The sequence below is a fragment of the Anser cygnoides genome, unplaced genomic scaffold (assembly GCF_040182565.1).
Source record: "Anser cygnoides isolate HZ-2024a breed goose unplaced genomic scaffold, Taihu_goose_T2T_genome scaffold_43_1, whole genome shotgun sequence".
Lineage (NCBI taxonomy): Eukaryota > Metazoa > Chordata > Aves > Anseriformes > Anatidae > Anser > Anser cygnoides.
In genome coordinates this window covers 253,577-271,567 of record NW_027103067.1, presented here as the reverse complement: position 1 = coordinate 271,567, position 17,991 = coordinate 253,577, and the positions used below count along the sequence as shown (strand labels likewise).

The 17,991-nt window shown below is 53.4% G+C and overlaps 1 protein-coding gene across 2 annotated transcripts; it reads left to right on the top strand.

Annotated features, from left to right (window-relative positions):
- The first annotated feature begins 2,293 nt into the window (after nt 1–2,293).
- LOC136789235 (zinc finger protein ubi-d4) lies at nt 2,294–17,960 on the top strand. 2 transcript variants are annotated; one of them, XM_066989222.1, is made up of 12 exons: nt 2,294–2,434; nt 5,563–5,723; nt 5,807–5,914; nt 7,299–7,462; nt 8,621–8,713; nt 9,673–9,751; nt 10,513–10,554; nt 12,466–12,603; nt 13,179–13,307; nt 14,855–14,967; nt 15,998–16,079; nt 16,686–17,960. In XM_066989222.1, exons 1-12 carry the CDS (start codon nt 2,361–2,363, stop codon nt 16,760–16,762), a joined length of 1,260 nt encoding a protein of 419 aa, XP_066845323.1. In that variant the 5' UTR covers nt 2,294–2,360; the 3' UTR covers nt 16,763–17,960. The 2 variants fall into 2 exon arrangements, with proteins under 2 accessions (XP_066845323.1, XP_066845324.1); XM_066989223.1 differs by lacking the exon at nt 10,513–10,554.
- The last annotated feature ends 31 nt before the right edge of the window (nt 17,961–17,991 follow it).

The following is a 17,991-nucleotide window of genomic DNA, read 5'->3' as shown; positions in this document are numbered from 1 at the left end:
AAATAAAATAAAAAAAAAAGGGCATTTTTATTGATTTTTTTTAAGTTACTTTTTAGCCACTTTAGCCAAAAAAAACAGCGCAACCACTTGGGATTCCCCCTGCTTCCCTGCCAGGCTCCCTGCCCAGGACCCCACCCTGCCGGCACGTGCGTTCCTTCCCCAATTAATCGTTCCTCAATTAATCACTCCCCAATTAGTCACTCCCCAAAGGAGCGATTTTTGGAAATGAATGTTGCTAAACCCAGCGTTTTTACACCCGTTCTGAGAAGCGTGAGTCACTCCGGCAGGAAAAAAAGCTCCCTGCCGTGACTCACCCCGCAAGCACCAAACAACGCCTTTCTCCTCGCTTTTTTTGGGGAAAATTGAAGCAGAATAAGTTAACGAGGGCTTTGAGGGATTAATTACAGCTCGGGGAAAGGGAGGGGTTTAAGATAAAGGGCGGCTGCATTGAAGAAGGTTGCGGTGTCCCCGATGCATCCTATAACCCAATTTCCCAGCAAATTAGAGGGAAAAAAACCTCATGGATTTAAGTTTTTTGCACAAATTTATAAAGGAAGGAGGCTGGCGGGTCGGCAGCAGGGGGAAGGCTGCTCTGCCCACGGCTGTCGCCGGGTGGGAAGAAGAAATTTTGTGCAAAAAATGGAGATTTCTACGTCAATTCCCTCCAGAAAAATAAATAATATTAAAAAATAAAGTTTTCCCTACAGGCAATAAATAATCCTAAAAAAATAAAAAGTTTTCTCTCAGATCCAGTGCTTATTAGACAGAAATGGTATTAAAAGTCGAAAAATCGGGGAAAAACCGCCGCTGTGCTCATCTTTCCACACGGAGGAGCCAAGAAAGTGTCAAAAAAAACCCTGAGGAAAGCGGTGTGCTCACCCCCGGAATTCTTTTTTACCCAAAAGAGCGTGATTTCAGCCCAAATCCTCACTGCTGCCCGCTCTGCTCCAACTCCTCACCGCCCTGTCACAGGATAGATTTTTTTTTTTTCTGTCATTTTTCTGTATTTTCTTCCTGAATCCTTTCGGCTTCCTGTCCCCATTATCCTCATTTTTCCCCATTTTTCCCCCATTTCCCTCACGTTTTTTCCCTCCTGCTCATCCCCCGGCACCCCTCCTTCCTCATCCTCCCACCAAAAACCCCCAAATCCTCCATTTTGCCCCCAGAATTTGGGGCCTGAATAAAGTTTCCTGTCAAAATCTGCCCTGAAAAGGCCCAGAAATAGAAAAAATAAAACCAGAATTGGCCGTAATGTAGGGAAAAGACAAAAAACTTGACAAAAACTTGTCTACAGAATTAAATGGGAGGAGGCTGTGGGACTTTTAAGCAGCTGTAGGATTGGGGTAATTGATTAAAACTCAGCTTTGGGGCTGGTTTAGTGACTTTTTAATAATGTGAGGCCTCTTTGGGATTTCATGCCTCCAAATGAGTAAAAAACGGAGATTTTGAGTCTGTCTTTGTATCCCACCCTCTTACGATTCGGGCAATGGGTGCGGTCCCCAACAAACCGCGGAAATCAATTTAAAAATTAATAAAATTTAATTTATTTTATTTAAGTCTTCTCTTCCAGGAGAACGTCTCTCATCCCTGGCACAAGGTCGGGCTGGACGGGCTCTGAGCAGCCTGATTATGGGGCAGGATTTAGGAATTTGGTGATTTTTAGGGTTCCTTCCGACCCAAACCATCCTAGATTTCTGGGGGTTTGCCCCTCAGCCCTTCCTTTTGCCCCATGCCCCCTCCATTTCGTCCCCCACCCCCTTAATTTTGCCCCTCCATCTTGCCCCCCCCCCCTCCACTTTGCCCCTTGCCCCATTTTGCCCCTCATGTTGCCCCCCCGTCTAAATTTTGCCCCCCACCCCCTCCATCTTGCCCCCCACCCCCTCCATCTTGCCCCTTGCCCCCCATTTTCCCCTTCGCTCTTGCCCCCACCCCCTATATTTTGTCCCCTGCCCCCTCCACTTTGCCCCTTGCCCCATTTTGCTCCTCCATTTTGCCCCCACCCCCTAAATTTTGCCCCCCTTCTTGCTCCCACCCCTTTCATTTTACCCCAACCCCTCCATTTTGCCCCCCACTTCCTCCATTTTGCCCCTTGCCCCTCATTTTGCCCCTCCATCTTGCCCCCCACCCCCTATTTTTGCGCCCCCACTTTTTTGCCCCTTTGCCCCTCACCCCTCCCTTTTCCCGCCCTTTTTCCCCTCCTCGCCCCTTTCCCGCCTCCGCCCCCTCCACGCATGCGCAGAACCCAAACAGCGCAGTGGGGGGGGGGAGCGAGCAGCTCCAACTCATCGCGCATGCGCTCTTCGCCCCGCCTCCCCCTCCCCTCCGCGCCCTCTCCCCCCTCCCCTCCCGGCTCGCCGCGCATGCGCGCTGGGCGGCGCAGGGCCCCCGGCGGCGGAGGCAAAATGGCGGCGGTGGTCCAGAACGTGGTGAAGCTGTGAGTGCGCCTCGGCCCCCCCCGCGCGGGGGGGGCGCAATGGTTCGGTCCGGCCCGGCCCGGCCGCGGGGAGCGGGGCTGCCCCACGGCGGGCGAGTCCAAGTGGGCGCCGGAGGGGGGGGGCACTCCCCCTATTGGTGCCTATAGGGGATCCTAAAGGGCCCTGGGGGGGGATTTTCGCCCTGTAAGGCACTGGGAGGGGGTCTGTAGGACCCCGGGAAGGGATAGTCCTCACTGTTAGTCCCGATAGGAGATCCTAGGTGTCCTTTGGGGGGATTTTCCCCCTATACGGCCGTGGGAAGGGGTCTGTAGGGCCCGGGAGGGGGGTCGCATCCCTGTTGGTCCCTATAGGGGATCCAAGAGGGCTCTGAGGGGGGATTTTCCCCCTATAAGGTCCTGGGAAGGGGTCTATAGGGATCCTGGAAGGGGTACTCCTCCCTGTTAGTCCCTATAGGGGATCCTGGAGGGCCCTGGGGGGGATTTTCATCCTATAAGGCCCTGGGAGGGGGCCTATAGGGCCTGGGGAGGGGGGTCGCACCCCTATTGGTCCCTATAGGAGATCCAAGGGGGTCCTGTGGGGGGATTTTTCCCCCTATAAGGCCGTGGGAGGAGGTCTATAGGGCCTGGGGAGGGGGGTCGCACCCCTGTTGATCCCTATAGGGGATCCTAGAGGGTTCTGGGGAGGGATTTTCCCCCTGTAAGGCCTTGGGATGGGGTCTATAGGGCCTGAGGGGGGGGTTGTGTCCCCCCCCCCCCCCGGTCCCTATGGGAGATCCAAGAGGTTCCTGGGGGGGATTTTCTCCCTATAACGGCCTGGGATATAGTCTATAGGGCCCGGGGGGGGGGGATGTTGCTCCCCTTACTGGTCCCTATAGGGGATCCAAGAGGGTCCTAGGGGGTATTTTCCCCCTATAAGGCCCTGGGAGGGGGTCTGTAGGACCCTGAGGGGGGGTTGCACCCCCCCCATTGGTCACTATAGGGGATCATAAAGGGCTCTGCATAGGGATTTTCACCCTATATGGCCCTGGGAGGGGGTATATAGGGCCTGGGGGGGGATTGTCCCCCCCTCTTGGTCTCTATGGGAGATTCAAGAGGGTCCTAGGAGGGAATTTTTCCCCTAGAGGGCCCTGGAAGGAGGTTTGTAGGGCCTGGTTGGGGCTGTCGCACTCCCTGTTGGTTCCTATAGGGGATCCAAGAGGGTCCTATGGGGAGATTTTCCCCCTATAAGGCCCTGGGAGGAGGTCTATAGGGCCTGGGGAGGGGTGTCGCACCCCCTATTGGTCCTTATAGGGGATCCTAGAGGGCTCGGGGGGGCGGGGATTTTCACCCTGTACTGCCCTGGGAGCGGGTATATAGGGCCTGAGGGGGGATTGTCCCCCTCTGTGGGTCTCTGTAGGGGATCCAAGAGGGTCCTAGGGGGGATGTTCCTCCTGTACGGCCCTGGGAGGGGGTCTATAGGGCCCGGAGGGGCTGTGTGGAGCCCTGTGTGTGGATTTGTCCCTGTATGGGGGCAGCAGCCCCTATACACCTGTCTGTATGCCCCTTATAGATCCCTGCAGAGGGGGATCCCCACTGTAGGGCCCTATAACAGGGTGCCCTATAGGGGCAGGGGTCTCCATACGTCCTTGGGAGACAGGAACCTATAGAAGTGCCCCATATACGGCTCCGTACGAGGGGACCTATGGAGCTGGGGTTCCCCTATAGAGCTGGGGAACCTCTCCTCCCCCTATACAGTCCTTGGGGGGACGACCCTATATGATCCTGGAGTGGTCTTGGGCACGTCCTATAGGTTCTCGGGCACATTCTGTAGGTTCTCGGGCACATTCTGTAGATTCTTGGCACCTTCCCATAGGGTCTTGGGCTCTTCCATAGGGTCTTGGGCTCTTTCCATAGGTTCTCGGGCTCTTCCCATAGTTTTTTGTGCTCTTTCCAGACTTTTTCATCATTTTCCCCATTTTTTGGGGGCGTCTCCCAGGCTTTTTGCCGTCCCCCTCCGACCCCAACACGAGGCAGACTCTTTTTTTCCGGCCTTTTTGCCCTAAACCGACGCGCTTTTAGGGCTTTGTGTTAGTGGGGCGCTCGTTTTTGGGGTGAATCGGGCAGAAATGAGAACCTCGGGAAGGTTTCACCTCCCCAGGCCTGGTGTTGGGGCTCCCTCTGCAGCCAAAAGAGGGGAAAAAAACAGGATTTAGGGACACGGCCGCTGACATGCCTGAAACGCCTCCACCTCCAGCTTTTTGGGGCTAAAACATCAGAAATTGAGCACTGGATGTCCCCTGACACTCCAGCAAGCTGATATTTATTTACCCAAATCGGTGTTTATTTACCCAAATCGATATTTAGTGCATTTTGGCCCATTTTGGGGCTCCTTTTCACCCATTTTTCCCCACCACACTCCTTTTTGACCCATTTTTTTTCCCCACATCTCATTTTGGGGCTCCTTTTCACCCATTTTGGGGCTCCTTTTCACCCATTTTTCCCCCACACACTCCTTTGTGACCCATTTTTCCCCCCCCACATCTCATTTTGGGGCTCCTTTTGACCCATTTCCCTCCCCCACACTCCTTTCTGACCCATTTTTTTCCCGCATCCCATTTTGTGTCTCCTTTTGACCCGTTTTGGGGCTCCTTTTCCACCCATTTTCCCCCACCACTCTCCTTTTGACCTATTTTTCCCACTCCACATCCCATTTTGGGGCTCCTTTCCACCCCTTTTGGGGCTCCTTTTCACCCATTTTTCCCCACCGCTCTCCATTTTGACCCATTTTTTTCCCCGCATCCCATTTTGGGGCTCCTTTTGACCCCTTTTGGGGCTCCTTTTCACCCATTTTTCCCCACACTCTCCTTTTGACCCATTTTTTCCCCACATCCCATTTTGGGTCTCCTTTTGACCCCTTTTGGGGCTCCTTTTCACCCATTTTTCCCCACCTCTCTCCTTTCTGACCCATTTTTTTCCCCGCATCCCATTTTGGGGCTCCTTTTTAACCCCTTCCCCACCGCGCCCCACCCCGCCGTTTCTTCCCGTGACCCCCACACCTTCACCCCGCTGGAACCCACCACCCCAACCTTTTTTTTACCCGATTCCCCCCATTTTTTCCTGCCCGTAACCCCCCCTTTCTCCCCCCGCAGGCTCGGCGAGCAGTACTACCGCGATGCCATGGAGCAGTGCCACAACTACAACGCGCGGCTCTGCGCCGAGCGCAGCGTGCGCCTGCCCTTCCTCGACTCGCAGACCGGCGTGGCGCAGAGCAACTGCTACATCTGGATGGAGAAACGCCACCGAGGGCCGGGTACGGCCCAAATCCCGCCAAAAAACCACCCTTGTTTCCCCGTAATTACCCTCGTATCCCTAATTATCTCCTCCCGCGCCCAGGTTTAGCCGCCGGGCAGCTCTACTCCTACCCCGCGCGCCGCTGGAGGAAGAAACGCCGCGCTCATCCTCCTGAGGACCCCAGGCTCTCCTTCCCCTCCATCAAACCGGGTAAAGCCTTTTTCCGCCGCTTTCTGCGTGATTTTTAGGGTCTCGGTCCCATCGTCGATGCTGCTAAGGACCTACACGGCTCCTTGAACCTCCATCTGGTCCCAGCGGGGCGGAGGAGGTGGTGAAATCAGCCTGGCGAGCCCGGCACGCGTCCCCGTCCCCTTCTCCCCCTTTTTCCCCCCAATTTCTCCCCCTTTTTCCCCCCAATTTCTCCCCCTTTTTTTTCTCCCCCCGCAATTTCTACCCCTTTTTTTTCTCCCCCACAATTTCTCCCCCCTTTTTTCCCCCCAATTTCATCCGCCTTTTTTTTCTCCCCCCTTCTTTCCCTCCCCCCATTTCTTCCCCTTTCTTTTTCCCCCCTTCTCCCTCCTTCTTTTTTCCTTCATTTTTCTCCCCCCAATTTTTCCCCCTTTTTCCGCCCTTAATTTTCCCCCTTCCCTCCCCTATTTTTTCCCTTTCCCCCCTATTTTTTCCCATTTTCCCCCATTTTCCCCCTTCCCCCCCATTTTTTCCCCCAATTTTTCCCTTTTCTCCCCCATTGTCTCCCCCATCGTCTCCTTCCCTCCCCATTTTCTCCCCCATTTTTCCCTTTTCCACCCCCATTTTTTCCCCATTTCCCCCTTCCCACCTATTTTCTCCCCCATTTTTTCCCTCATTTTTTCCCTTTTTCCCCCCTTTTTTCCCTTTTTTCCCCATTTTCCCCCTTCCCCCTGCAATTTTTCCCCACTTTTTTCCCTTTTTTCCCCATTTTCCCCCTTCCCTCTGCAATTTTTCCCCCCTTTTTTCCCCCATTTCCCCCCTTTTTTCCCATTTTCCCCCTTCCCCCTTTTCTCCCCCCACTTTATCCCTATTTTTCCCCCATTTTATCCCTATTTCCCCACCATTTTTCCCCCATTTTCCCCCCCTTTTCCCCCTTTTCCTCCCATTTTTTCCCCCCATTTTTCCCCCTTTTTCCCCCATTTCCCCCCTTTTTCCCCCCCTTTTTCCCCCTATTTTTCCCCCTTTCCCCCCATTTTTCCTTTTTCCCCCATTTTTCCCCCTTTTCCCCCCATTTTTTCCCCCCATTTTTCTCCTTTTTCCCCCCATTTTTCCCCCTTTTTCCCCTATTTTTCCCCTTTTTTCCCCCATATTCCCCTTCCCCCCCCATTTTCTCCCCCATTTTTCCCCTTTCCCCCCCATTGTATCCCTATTTTTCCCCCCATTTTTCCCCCTTTTCCCCCCATTTTTCCCCCTTTTCCCCCCATTTTTCCCCCTTTTTCCCCCATTTTCCCCCATTTTCCCCTCCCCCCCCCCATTTTCTCCCCCATTTTTCCCCCTTCCCCCCCCATTTTATCCCTATTTTTCCCCCCATTTTTCCCCCGTTTTACCCCTCTCTCCCCCCCAGACGCGGAGCAGGCCCTGAAGAAGGACGGGCTGATCTCGCAGGACGGCAGCAGCCTGGAGGCCCTGCTGAGGACCGACCCCCTGGAGAAGCGCGCGCTGCCGGACCCCCGCATCGACGACGACAGCCTGGGCGAGTTCCCCGTCGCCAACAGCCGTGCGCGGAAGGTGCGGGGGGAGCCTCCTTGGAAAACTTTCCCCTTAAAAATGGCATTTCTGCCCCAAAAGGCTTGGTTTCAGCCCCAAAAGCACCATTTGCCCCTAAAAAAGGTGCCATTTCCTCCCCCAAGAGCCCTATTTCCCCCCCTAAAAGCTCCATTCCCCCCAAAAAAGCTCTATTCCCCCCCAAAAATGCTATTTCCTTCCCTAAAAGGCTCCATTTATCCCCCCAATGCTCCATTTATCCCCCAAGGCTCCATTTCTCCCCAAAAAAGCTCCATTTCTCCCCCCCCAAAAGAGCTCCTTTTCTCCCCCTCAAAAAATGGTATTCCCCCCGAAAAGTGCCTCTTCCCCCCAAAAATGGCGCCATTTCCCCCCCAAACAGTGCCTTTTCCCCCCCAAAAATGCCACTTCTGCCCTAAAAGCTCCATTTCCCCCAAAAAAGCTCAATTTCCCCCTAAAAAAATACCATTTCCCCCCCAAAATAGTTCTATTCCCCCCCCCCAAAACACCATTTTCCCCCAGAACAACACCATTTTCCCCCAGAACAGCTCCATTTCCCCAAAAAAAGTGCTATTTCTCCCTGCAAAAGGCACCATTTCCCCCCAAAAATGACCATTTCTCCTCCTAAAAGTGCCATTTCTGCCCCCCAAAAGCTTCATTCCCCCCTAAAAACCACCATTTCTCCCCCCTAAAAAGCACCGTTTCCCCCCAAAAAGCGCCGTTTCCTCCCAGCCTTAAATCCTGACTTAAATCCCCTGTTGGCACACGCCTGGGGGGAAATCAGGGGGCCGAGCCCCCCCAAATCCACCATTTCACCACCGGTGCCTGCGGTTTAATCATCTGAAGCACGAGAGTGCAGCGTAATTTTACGTAAAACCCCTTTTCCCCCCCATTTTTGGGTTCTTTTACCACGATAAATTTCCCTATGCCTCTCTTCTTTTCCCCTTCCTCCTTCTTCAAGGCATCTTTGCGCTACGTTGGGACTTTTTGAGCCTCTTGGGTTTGAGTTTATCCATTTTCCACCCCTTTTCCCCCCAAAAACCCTCCGTCCTCGTCCAAATTCGGGATGGGGGGCACCCGACGCTTCCCCCCCCCCTTCTTTTTTTGCCCCCCTTTACCCGTCCCGAGGCTTTTCCTCCACCAACCCCTCTCCTCTTCCCCCAGCGCATCCTCGAGCCGGACGATTTCCTCGACGATTTGGACGACGAGGACTACGAGGAGGACACGCCGAAGCGGCGAGGGAAGGGGAAAGCCAAGGTGGGGACCCTTTTTCCTCCAAATCCCCAAATTTTGGGCACTTTGCTGGTGCCTGGCATCTGTCAGAGGTCCCCATGCTGTTTTTCCTCCAAATCCCAACATTTTTGGCACTTTACTGGTGCCTAACCCCATCGTGGTGTCTTTTGGATGACCCCTGGCTCTGTTTTTCTTCAAAATCCCAACAATTTTGGCACTTCGGTGGTGCCTAACCCCATCGTGGTGTCTTTTGGACGACCCCGGTGCTGTTTTTCTCCAAATCCCCAAATTTTGGGCACTTTGCTGGTGCCTAACCCTATCCCGGCATCTGTCAGAGGTCCCCCAGTGCTATTTTTCCTCCAAATCCCAACATTTTTGGCACTTTACTGGTGCCTAACCCCATCGTGGTGTCTTTTGGATGACCCCTGGCTCTGTTTTTCTTCAAAATCCCAACAATTTTGGCACTTCGGTGGTGCCTAACCCCATCCCGGCATCTGTCAGAGTTCCCCCAGTGCTGTTTTTCCTCCAAATCCCAACAATTTTGGCATTTTGCTGGTGCCTAACCCCATCGTGGTGTCTTTTGGATGACCCCGGCGCTGTTTTTCCTCCAAATCCCCAAATTTTGGGTGCTTTGCTGGTGCCTAACCCCGTCCTGGCACCTGTTGGAGGACCCGCAGTGCTATTTTTCCTCCAAATCCCAACAGTTTTGGCACTTTGCTGGTGCCTGAATCTGTCGTTAAGCCACTAATTGAGCCTGAATTACCCCTCCCCCCCCCCCCCCCCCCCAAAAAAAATTACCCTAATTTTTAACGAGGGGAGCTCTCGGGGTCTTCCCACCCCAAAGGGGAAAGAGCCCGGGACCCAAAGCGATCCCGCAGCTGTTTCGCTCCGTCCCCACTAAGCGGCGGCGGCGAGCCTCCGGGCCGTGATTTCACTCTTTTTTTTTTGGCCTTTTCCCCCCCCAAAAAAATAAAAAATAAAAGGGCAAAGGCGTCGGAGGGGCTCGCAAGAAGCTGGACGCGGCAATTTTGGAAGACCGGGACAAACCCTACGCTTGCGACAGTGAGTACCCCAACCCCGGGGTGGCTTGATTTGGGGATAAAGCGTGGCTTGAACACTTGTTGCTTTTATTTTTTGTTAAAAAAGGGAGATTTTAGGCACCTGGGGAGGGAGGAGGGCACTTGCGAACCCCTGTAGGATGCAGGGGCAGGGCGAAAGGTCCCCAAAAAAGGACGCAGGGTCCCTGAAAAAGGGCGAAAGGTCCCTGAAAAAGGGCGAAAGGTCCCCAGAAGAGGACAGAGGGTCCCCTGAAAAGGACGAAAGGTCCCCTGAAAAGGGCAAAGGGTCCCCAAAAAATGGCGAAAGGTCCCCTGAAAAGGAGGCAGGGCCCCCAAAAAGGGACGAAGGGCCCCCAAAAAGGGACAAAAGGTCCCCAAGAAAGGGTGAAGGATCCCCACAAAAGGACAAAAGGTCCCGAAAAAAGGACAAAAGGTCCCCAAAAAATGACAAAGTGTCCTGAAAAAAGGATAAAAGGTCCTGAAAAAAAGGACCTTGGGTCTCCAAAAAGGATGCAAGGTCCCAAAAAAGGGACAGAAGTTCCCCAGAAAAGGACAAAGCTTCCCCGGACCAGCCTGAAATTCGGCTTTCCCTTTCTCTCTTCTTCCTCCTGTCCTGCACAAGCTGCCGCTGGCTTCTTCCGCCCCCAAAACCCCCTTTTCTCCCCTTTTTCCCCTCGTTTTTTCGCCTGCCCCCCCCCGAGTCCCCTCTGTCGCTTGGCACGGGTGCGTGCGTGCGTTTCTCACCTCTCTCTTTCTGTGTTTCAGATAGTTACAAACAAAAGCATTCCCTGAAACCTCCCGACCGAGGTAGTCCGCTCTCTGTCTGCTTTATTTTAGAGTTCCTGGTTATTTTCACCGTTTATCTGATTCCCTCCTGCCTCTCTCCTCCCCAAAACCTCCGTGTTTGGTTCCTTTTCTGATTATTTTCACCGTTTATTTGATTCCCTCCTATGATTGTTTTCACTACTTATTGCCTCCTGCCTCTCTCCTCCCCAAAACTTTCATTTTTGGTTCCTTTTCTGGTTATTCTCCCTATTTATTTCATTCTCTCCTGCCTTTCTCCTCCCCAAAACGTCCGTGTTTGGTTCCTTTTCTTATTATTTTCACCGTTTATTTGATTCCCTCCTATGATTATTTTCACTACTTATTCCCTCCTGCCTCTCTCCTCCCCAAAACCTTCGTTTTTGGTTTCTTTTCTGATTATTTTCCCTATTTATCTTATTTCCTCCTTCCTCTCTCCTCCCCAAAACGTCCGGTTTTGGTTCCTTTTCGGATTATTTTCACCATTTATTTCATTCCCTCCTGCCTCTCTCCCCCCGAAACCTTCGTTTTTGGTTCCTTTGATAATAATTTTAATTATTTAATTTCTTCGCTGGGGGAAAAAAGGGAGGGGGAGAGGCAAAAAGACTTCAAAAGCTCGCCTCCGAGCCCCCTGACCCCTCTGCAGCGGGTGCTTTTGGGTGGAAAAACAAAAATTTAATCCCCCCCCGCCGCGGCGGGGCTGGGAAAACACGCCGCCTCTTTCAAGAGACGCCAAAGCACATCGCTGCGGAGAGAAAAAAAAAAGGGGCAAAAATAAACTTTTCCTGCTTAAAAAAGCAGCGAAAACGGGGGCGGCTTCGCGGCGACTCCTCTTCCTCGCCGACTGGGGGGGGGGTGAACAAGATTGGTGTTTTTGATGCCTGCTTTTATTGAAAAAGGGGGGAAATGGGGAAAAAAAATGGATTAAAAACCCTCCCCGGGGGGTTTGAGAGCGCTCATTTGGGCAAAAACCTGGGAAAAATGGGAAAAGTTGGGATTTATAACCCTCCCTGGGGGGTTCTAGAGCACTCGTTTGGGCGAAAACCCAACAAAAAAGGGTCGTAATCGCTTGCTGTGGTGTTTTCGATGCCTGCTTTTATTGAAAAAGGGGGAAAATGGAAAAAATTGGGATTTAAAACCCTCCCCGGGGGGAGGAGATTTTGTCCCCCACTCGGTGGGGAAAAAAAATGTGGAAAAATGCACGGAAAATGTGGGGACCCGGGGGCTGGGGGGATGTTTGGGGATCGCCCCCCTGCGACTTCTGGACAAGGGTGGAAAATGGGGTGGAAAATGGGAAAACGGGACAGAAAATAGGAAGATGGGGCAGGAGATGGGGAAACAGGGCAGAAAATGGGGTGGAAAATGAGGAAGCGGGGCAGAAAATAGGGAAACAGGGAAGAAAATGGGAACACAGAGCAGAAAATGAGGAAAACGGGGCAGAAAATGGGAAAATGGGATGGAAAATCGGGGAATGGGTCAGGAAATGGGAAAAAGGGGCAGAAAATGGGGTGGAAAATGGGGAAACGGGGCAGAAAACGGGGCAAAGGGGGGAAAAATGGGGCAGAAAACGGGCACATGGCAGAAAGTGGGGTAGAAAACAAGCAAACGGGGAAGAAAACAGGTAAATGGGGTAGAAAATGGGCAAACGGGGCTGAAAATGGGCAGCATTGGGAAAATTTCGGGGGTGCCCCGAGGAGGGGGCGACCCCAAAACCGCGCCGCAGGTGCCGGCTGCGCCCGTGGCCGCTGCGCTTCCTCCGTCCCGAGAAAGATTTCCCTCCGTCCCTAAAAACCAGCGATTTTCCCCCGTTAGAAATTTCCCCCGAAGGGGGGGGGGTTCCCCGTGCTCGAAGCCCGAGGGTTTTGGGGTTTTCGGCGGTGGGGGGGGGGTTAAAAATGTCCCGTTTGTGTCCCGCAGTCTGCGGGAAGCGCTACAAGAACCGCCCGGGGCTGAGCTACCACTACGCTCACTCCCACCTGGCCGAGGAGGAGGGGGACGACAAGGACGACTCGCAGCCCCCCACGCCCGTCTCGCAGCGCTCGGAGGAGCAAAAATGTAAGGGAAACGGGCAAGTTTGGGGCAAAACCTCCCTGAAACACACGCTGCCGAGCGGCAAGACGCGTGCCGGCCCCCCGATCCCTTGGGGCATCTCCCCCAAGCTCGGGTTGCCGCAGCGGGATGCTCTGGACTGTTTTCCACCCCCTTTCCCCCCCATTTTCCGCCCCCTTTCCCCCCCATTTTCCGCCCCCTTTCCCCCCCATTTTTCACCCTTTCCCCCCATTTTTCACCCTTTTCCCCCCATTTTCACCTCTTTTTCCTTATTTTTTTCACTCCCTTTCCCCTATTTTTTACCACCTTTCCCCCATTTTTTACCCCTTTTCCCCCATTTTTCACCTTTTTCCCCCATTTCCACCCTCCCTCCCCCATTTTTCCCCTTTTCTCCATTTCTCACCCCCCTTTCCCCATCTTTCATCTTTTCCTTCCTATTTTCACCCCTTTCCTTCCCTTTTCCCCCATTCTCCCCCCACCTTTTCCCCGTTTTTCCCCCCACGTTTCCGCATTTTTACCCCCCTTTTTCCCGTTTTTGGGGCGATTAACCCCTTTTTTATTATTTTTTCCCCCCCAAACAGCCAAGAAGGGCCCCGACGGCCTGGCGCTGCCCAACAACTACTGCGACTTCTGCCTGGGGGACTCCAAAATCAACAAGAAGACGGGGCAGCCCGAGGAGCTCGTGTCCTGCTCCGACTGCGGCCGCTCGGGTGAGCCGCGTGCCCTGACCCTCCCCAGCCCCGTTACTCGCTCCTAAAGGGTCTTCTTTGTAGGGTTTCGTGGCCGGGGCCATCCCCAGACCTTTTCCAGCCCCATTATTTGCTTCTAAAGGGTCTTCTTTGTAGGGTTTCATGGCCACGGGCACCACCAGACCCTTCCCAGCCCCATTATTTGATTTTATGGTGTCTTTCTTGTAGGGTTTCATGTCAGTGACCATACCAAGACCCTTCCCAGCCCCATTATACGCTCCTGAAGGGTCTTCTTTGTAGGGTTTCATGGCCATGGGCACCACCAGACCCTTCCCAGCCCCATTAATCACTTCTAAGGGGTCTTTTTCTGTAGGGTTTCATGGCCATGGACATCACCAGATCTTTCGCAGCCCCATTATTCACTTGTAAAGTGTCTTTTTTGTAGGGTTTCATGGCCATGGCCATCACAAGACCCTTTCCAGTCCCATTACTCGCTCCTAAAGGGTCGTCTTTGTAGGGTTTCATGGCCATGGGCACCACCAGACCCTTCCCAGCCCCATTAATCACTTCTAAGGGGTCTTTTTTTGTAGGGTTTCATGACCATGGACATCACCAGACCCTTCCCAGGCCCATTTTTTGCTCCTAAAGGGTCTTCTTTGTAGGCTTTCATGGCCATGAACATCCCCAGACCTTTTCCAACCCCATTATTTGCTTCTAAAGTGTCTTTTTTGTAGGGTTTCATGGCCATGGCCATCACAAGACCTTTTCCAGTCCCATTATTTGGTTTTAAAGTGCCTTTTTTTGTGGGGTTTAATGTCCATGAGCATCCCCAGACCTTTTCCTACATGGTTATGCCTGTGTAGAGGGATCCTCTCCGTCGGGATTCGTGTCCTTGGCCGTCACAAGACCCTTTCCCAGCCCCATTATTTGCTTTTAAAGTGTCTTTCTTGTAGGGTTTCATGCCCATGAGCATCCCCAGACCTTTTCCAGCGCCTTTATTCACTTTTGAAGTGTGTCTCTTGTACGATTTCATGCCCATGGCCATCACTAGACCCTTTCCAGCCCCATTACTTGCTGTTAGTGTCTTTTTTGTAGGGTTTCTTGTTCATGAGCATCCCCAGACCTTTCCCAGCACCATTGTTTGTTTTTAAAGGATCTTTTTTTGTAGGGTTTCATGTCCATGAGCACCACCAGACCCTTTCCAGCACCATTATTTGCTTTTAACGTGTCTGGTTTTGTAGGGTTTCATGTCCATAGCCATCCCTAGACCTTTGCCAGCACCATTATTTGCTTCTAAAGTGTTTTTCTTGTAGGGTTTCGTGTCCATGGCCATCACCAGACCCTTTCCAGCCCCATTATTTGCTTCTAAAGGGTCTTTTTTGTAGGGTTTCATGTCCGTGATCACCACCAGCCCTCCTCCAGCCCCTTTTTTTTCCCACCCTTTCCCTCTCCGCTCTTTCTTCACTCATTTTTTCTTTAAAAACGCGACGATTTGGGGTCAGAGCCGGGCCGGGGGTGCTTTTTACCGCCCCCACTTTTGGCTGATTTCCCCCCCCCCACTTTTTTAGGGCACCCCTCGTGCCTGCAGTTCACCCCGGTGATGATGGCAGCCGTCAAGACGTACCGCTGGCAGTGCATCGAGTGCAAGTGCTGCAACATCTGCGGCACCTCCGAGAACGACGTGAGCCCCCCGGGGGGGGCGTGCCGGGGGGGCTTCTGCCCCCCTGCCCCGTGCTGGGGGGCTTGGGGGGCCGGGGGAGGCAGCACGGGGGGGTTTGGGGGGGGAATGGGGGTTTGGGGGCGAAATTGGGGGGGGGGGGGGATGGGGGGTTTTGGGGGGCGAAATTGGGGTGTTGGGGGGGAATGGGGGGTTTGGGGGGGGAAATGGGGGTATTTGGGAGGCAAAATTGGGGTGTCTGGGGGGGATGGGGGGTTTGGGGGGTGAAATTGGGGTGTTGGGGGGGAATGGGGGTTTGGGGGGGGAAATTGGGGTGTCTGGGGGGGAATGGGGGGTTTGGGGGGTGAAATTGGGGTGTTGGGGGGGGAATGGGGGGTTTTGGGGGGAGAAAGGTGGGTTTTGGGGAGGGAAATGGTGCCTTTTTGGGGAGAATGGGGCTTTGGGGGGGGGAAATGGTGCCTTCTTTGGGGGAAATTACACTTTTTTTGGGGGGAGAAAGGAGGGCTTTTGGGGGGGAGAAATTGGGCTATTTTGGGGGGAATGGGGCTTTTTGGGGGGCAGATGGCCCTTTTGGGGGAAAATGGTGCCCTTTTGGGGGGAAATGGTGCTTTTTTGGGGGGAAACGGTGCTTTTGGAGTCCAAATGGCACCTTTTTGGGGGGGGGAAATGGTGGTTTTTTTGGGGGAAAATGATGCCTTTTTCGGGGGAAATGGTGCTTTTGGAAGGAGAAATGTTTTTGGAGGGGGAAATGGTAATTTTTTAGGAGAAATGGTGCTTTTGTGGGAGAAATGGTGCTTTTGGGAAGCCAAATGGCACCTTTTTTGGGGGGGAAATGGTGCTTTTTAGGGGGAAATGGTGGTTTGGGGGGGGAACGACAATTTTGGGAAGGAAACGGTGCTTTCTTGGGGGGAAACATCAGAGGGACCTATGGGATCCTTTCACTTTAATTCCCCCAATTCCTCCCCTTTTTCCCCCATTTCTTCCTTTTTCCCAATTTCTCCCTTTTTCCCAATTTCCCCCCAAATCGGCCCAGGACCAGCTCCTCTTCTGCGACGACTGCGACCGCGGCTACCACATGTACTGCCTCACGCCCCCCATGTCGGAGCCCCCCGAGGGTGAGTGCTGCGCCCCCCAGAAATGGGTCAAAACACCTCAAATTCGGTACAAAACAGCGAGAGCCGCGCAGACCCAATCCTTCCTGCTTTTTTGGGGGGAGATTCTTGCGATTTGGTTAAAAATTCTTGGATTGCGCAAGCCGGCATTGCCCTGAGGCTCCTCTGCTCCAGCAGAGACCCCAAAAAAGCGTTTTTTTTGCCCCAGAATTATCACCCAAGGCTCCTTCGTCCTCCTCTCCCTCACGCTTTGTGCTGACTCACGGCGTCGAAGCAAAAAAAAAAAAAAAAAAAAAAAAAAAAGGTATTTACAACCAAAACCCCAAAACCTCGATGGCAGAGGGTTAATTATCGGCCGGTTAATTATCAACCGGTTAATTATCAGCCTCCTTCGCTCGAAGGTTAACGAGGAGGAGGAGGAGGAGGAAGGTCACGGGGCTCCGCCAGCAAGAACCCCTCACCGCCGCCGAGATGCGCGGAGACCCCAAACCCGCCCTTTTTCACCCCAAAACAGCCCCTAACGAAGCGCGGGCCCCTAACGAAGCGCGGGCCCCTAACGAGGGGTGCGGGGGGAGCCCCCCGTGACCCCCCCCCGATTTCTGCCCCCAGGGAGCTGGAGCTGCCACCTGTGTCTGGACCTGCTGAAGGAGAAAGCCTCCATCTACCAGAACCAGAACAACTCCTGATGCCCTCGCTTTTCCCTTTTTTTCCCTTTTTTTTTTTTTCCCTCTTTTATTTTACACTTTTTCCCCCATTTTGGGTTGTTTTTTTGGTTTTGTTTTTGTTTTTTATCACTTTTGGGGGTGGCTTTTCTCCCTTTCATCGTGCTGCCCGCGCGTTGGGTTCCTCCGTCGTGCAGCGCCGGGACAGCCACCACCGCCTCCCTGACCCTCAGGAGGGATTTTTGGGGTAATTTCCCCCCAAATCAGCCCGGCACGTGCGGGCTGCCCCTTCCCGTCACTGTTTCTGGGCTTTTTCACCCAAAACGTGCCCGAATCCTCCCCGCTCCAGCGCCTTGGAGTGGCGTGCCAAAAAAAGAACAAAACGCCGCTTTTCCCTTTTCTTGGCAAATTCGGGGCCCCGCGCCAGCTGGGGATTGTGTTTTTGGGTTGTTTTCCTTAATTTTTCAATTTTGATGGGGTGAGGTTTTAGTTTTTTTTTTTTCTGGTTTTATTTTTATTTCATTTTTTCCCCCCGTTTTTCTCCTGTTTTTTTTTCTCTCCTCCCGGCCCCTGCCTAGATGAGGCCTTACACCCCGCCATCCTCCTCCAGCCAGCGCAAAATTGGGGCAAAATCCCAACGTTTTGGGGTTTTCCCCGTGCTCCTCCTCCGGCTGGCTCAAAATGGGGCAAAACCCCTCCGTTTTGGGGTTTTCCAGCCCCTGCGGATCCTTCGACCCGTCCCGGTTGCACAGGGTTTGGTTTTGGGGTGGGGTGGGGGGGAAGCTGCTTTTGTCCTAAAACCGCCACTTTTCCCCTCAAAATGCGGCAGGGAGGAGCGGGTGTGCCCCCCCCCCCGGGAAGGAGCCGCCGTGCTTTTTTGGGGTGGGCTGGGGACCCCCCCTGCTTGCCCCTGCCCCCCCCCCCAGGGTCCCGTGGACTGAATGTGCCTGTTTTTTCTAAAAATCAACTTTAAAACCTACCTCCGACCCCCCCCCCTCCCACCCCCACACCCCCATTTTCACCAGCCGGAACCCCCCCAACGGAGAAGAAGCTGGCGGGGGTGGGGGGGAAGACCCAAAACGGCCCCAAATTGACCCAAAATGGCCCCAGATTGGCCCAAAACAGCCTCAGATTGACCAAAAACAGCTCCAAATTAGCCCAAAACAGCCCTAAGTTGACCCAGAATGGCCCCAGATTGACCCAAAACAGCCCAAAATTGACCCCAAATAGCCCCAAAATAGCCCCAAATCATG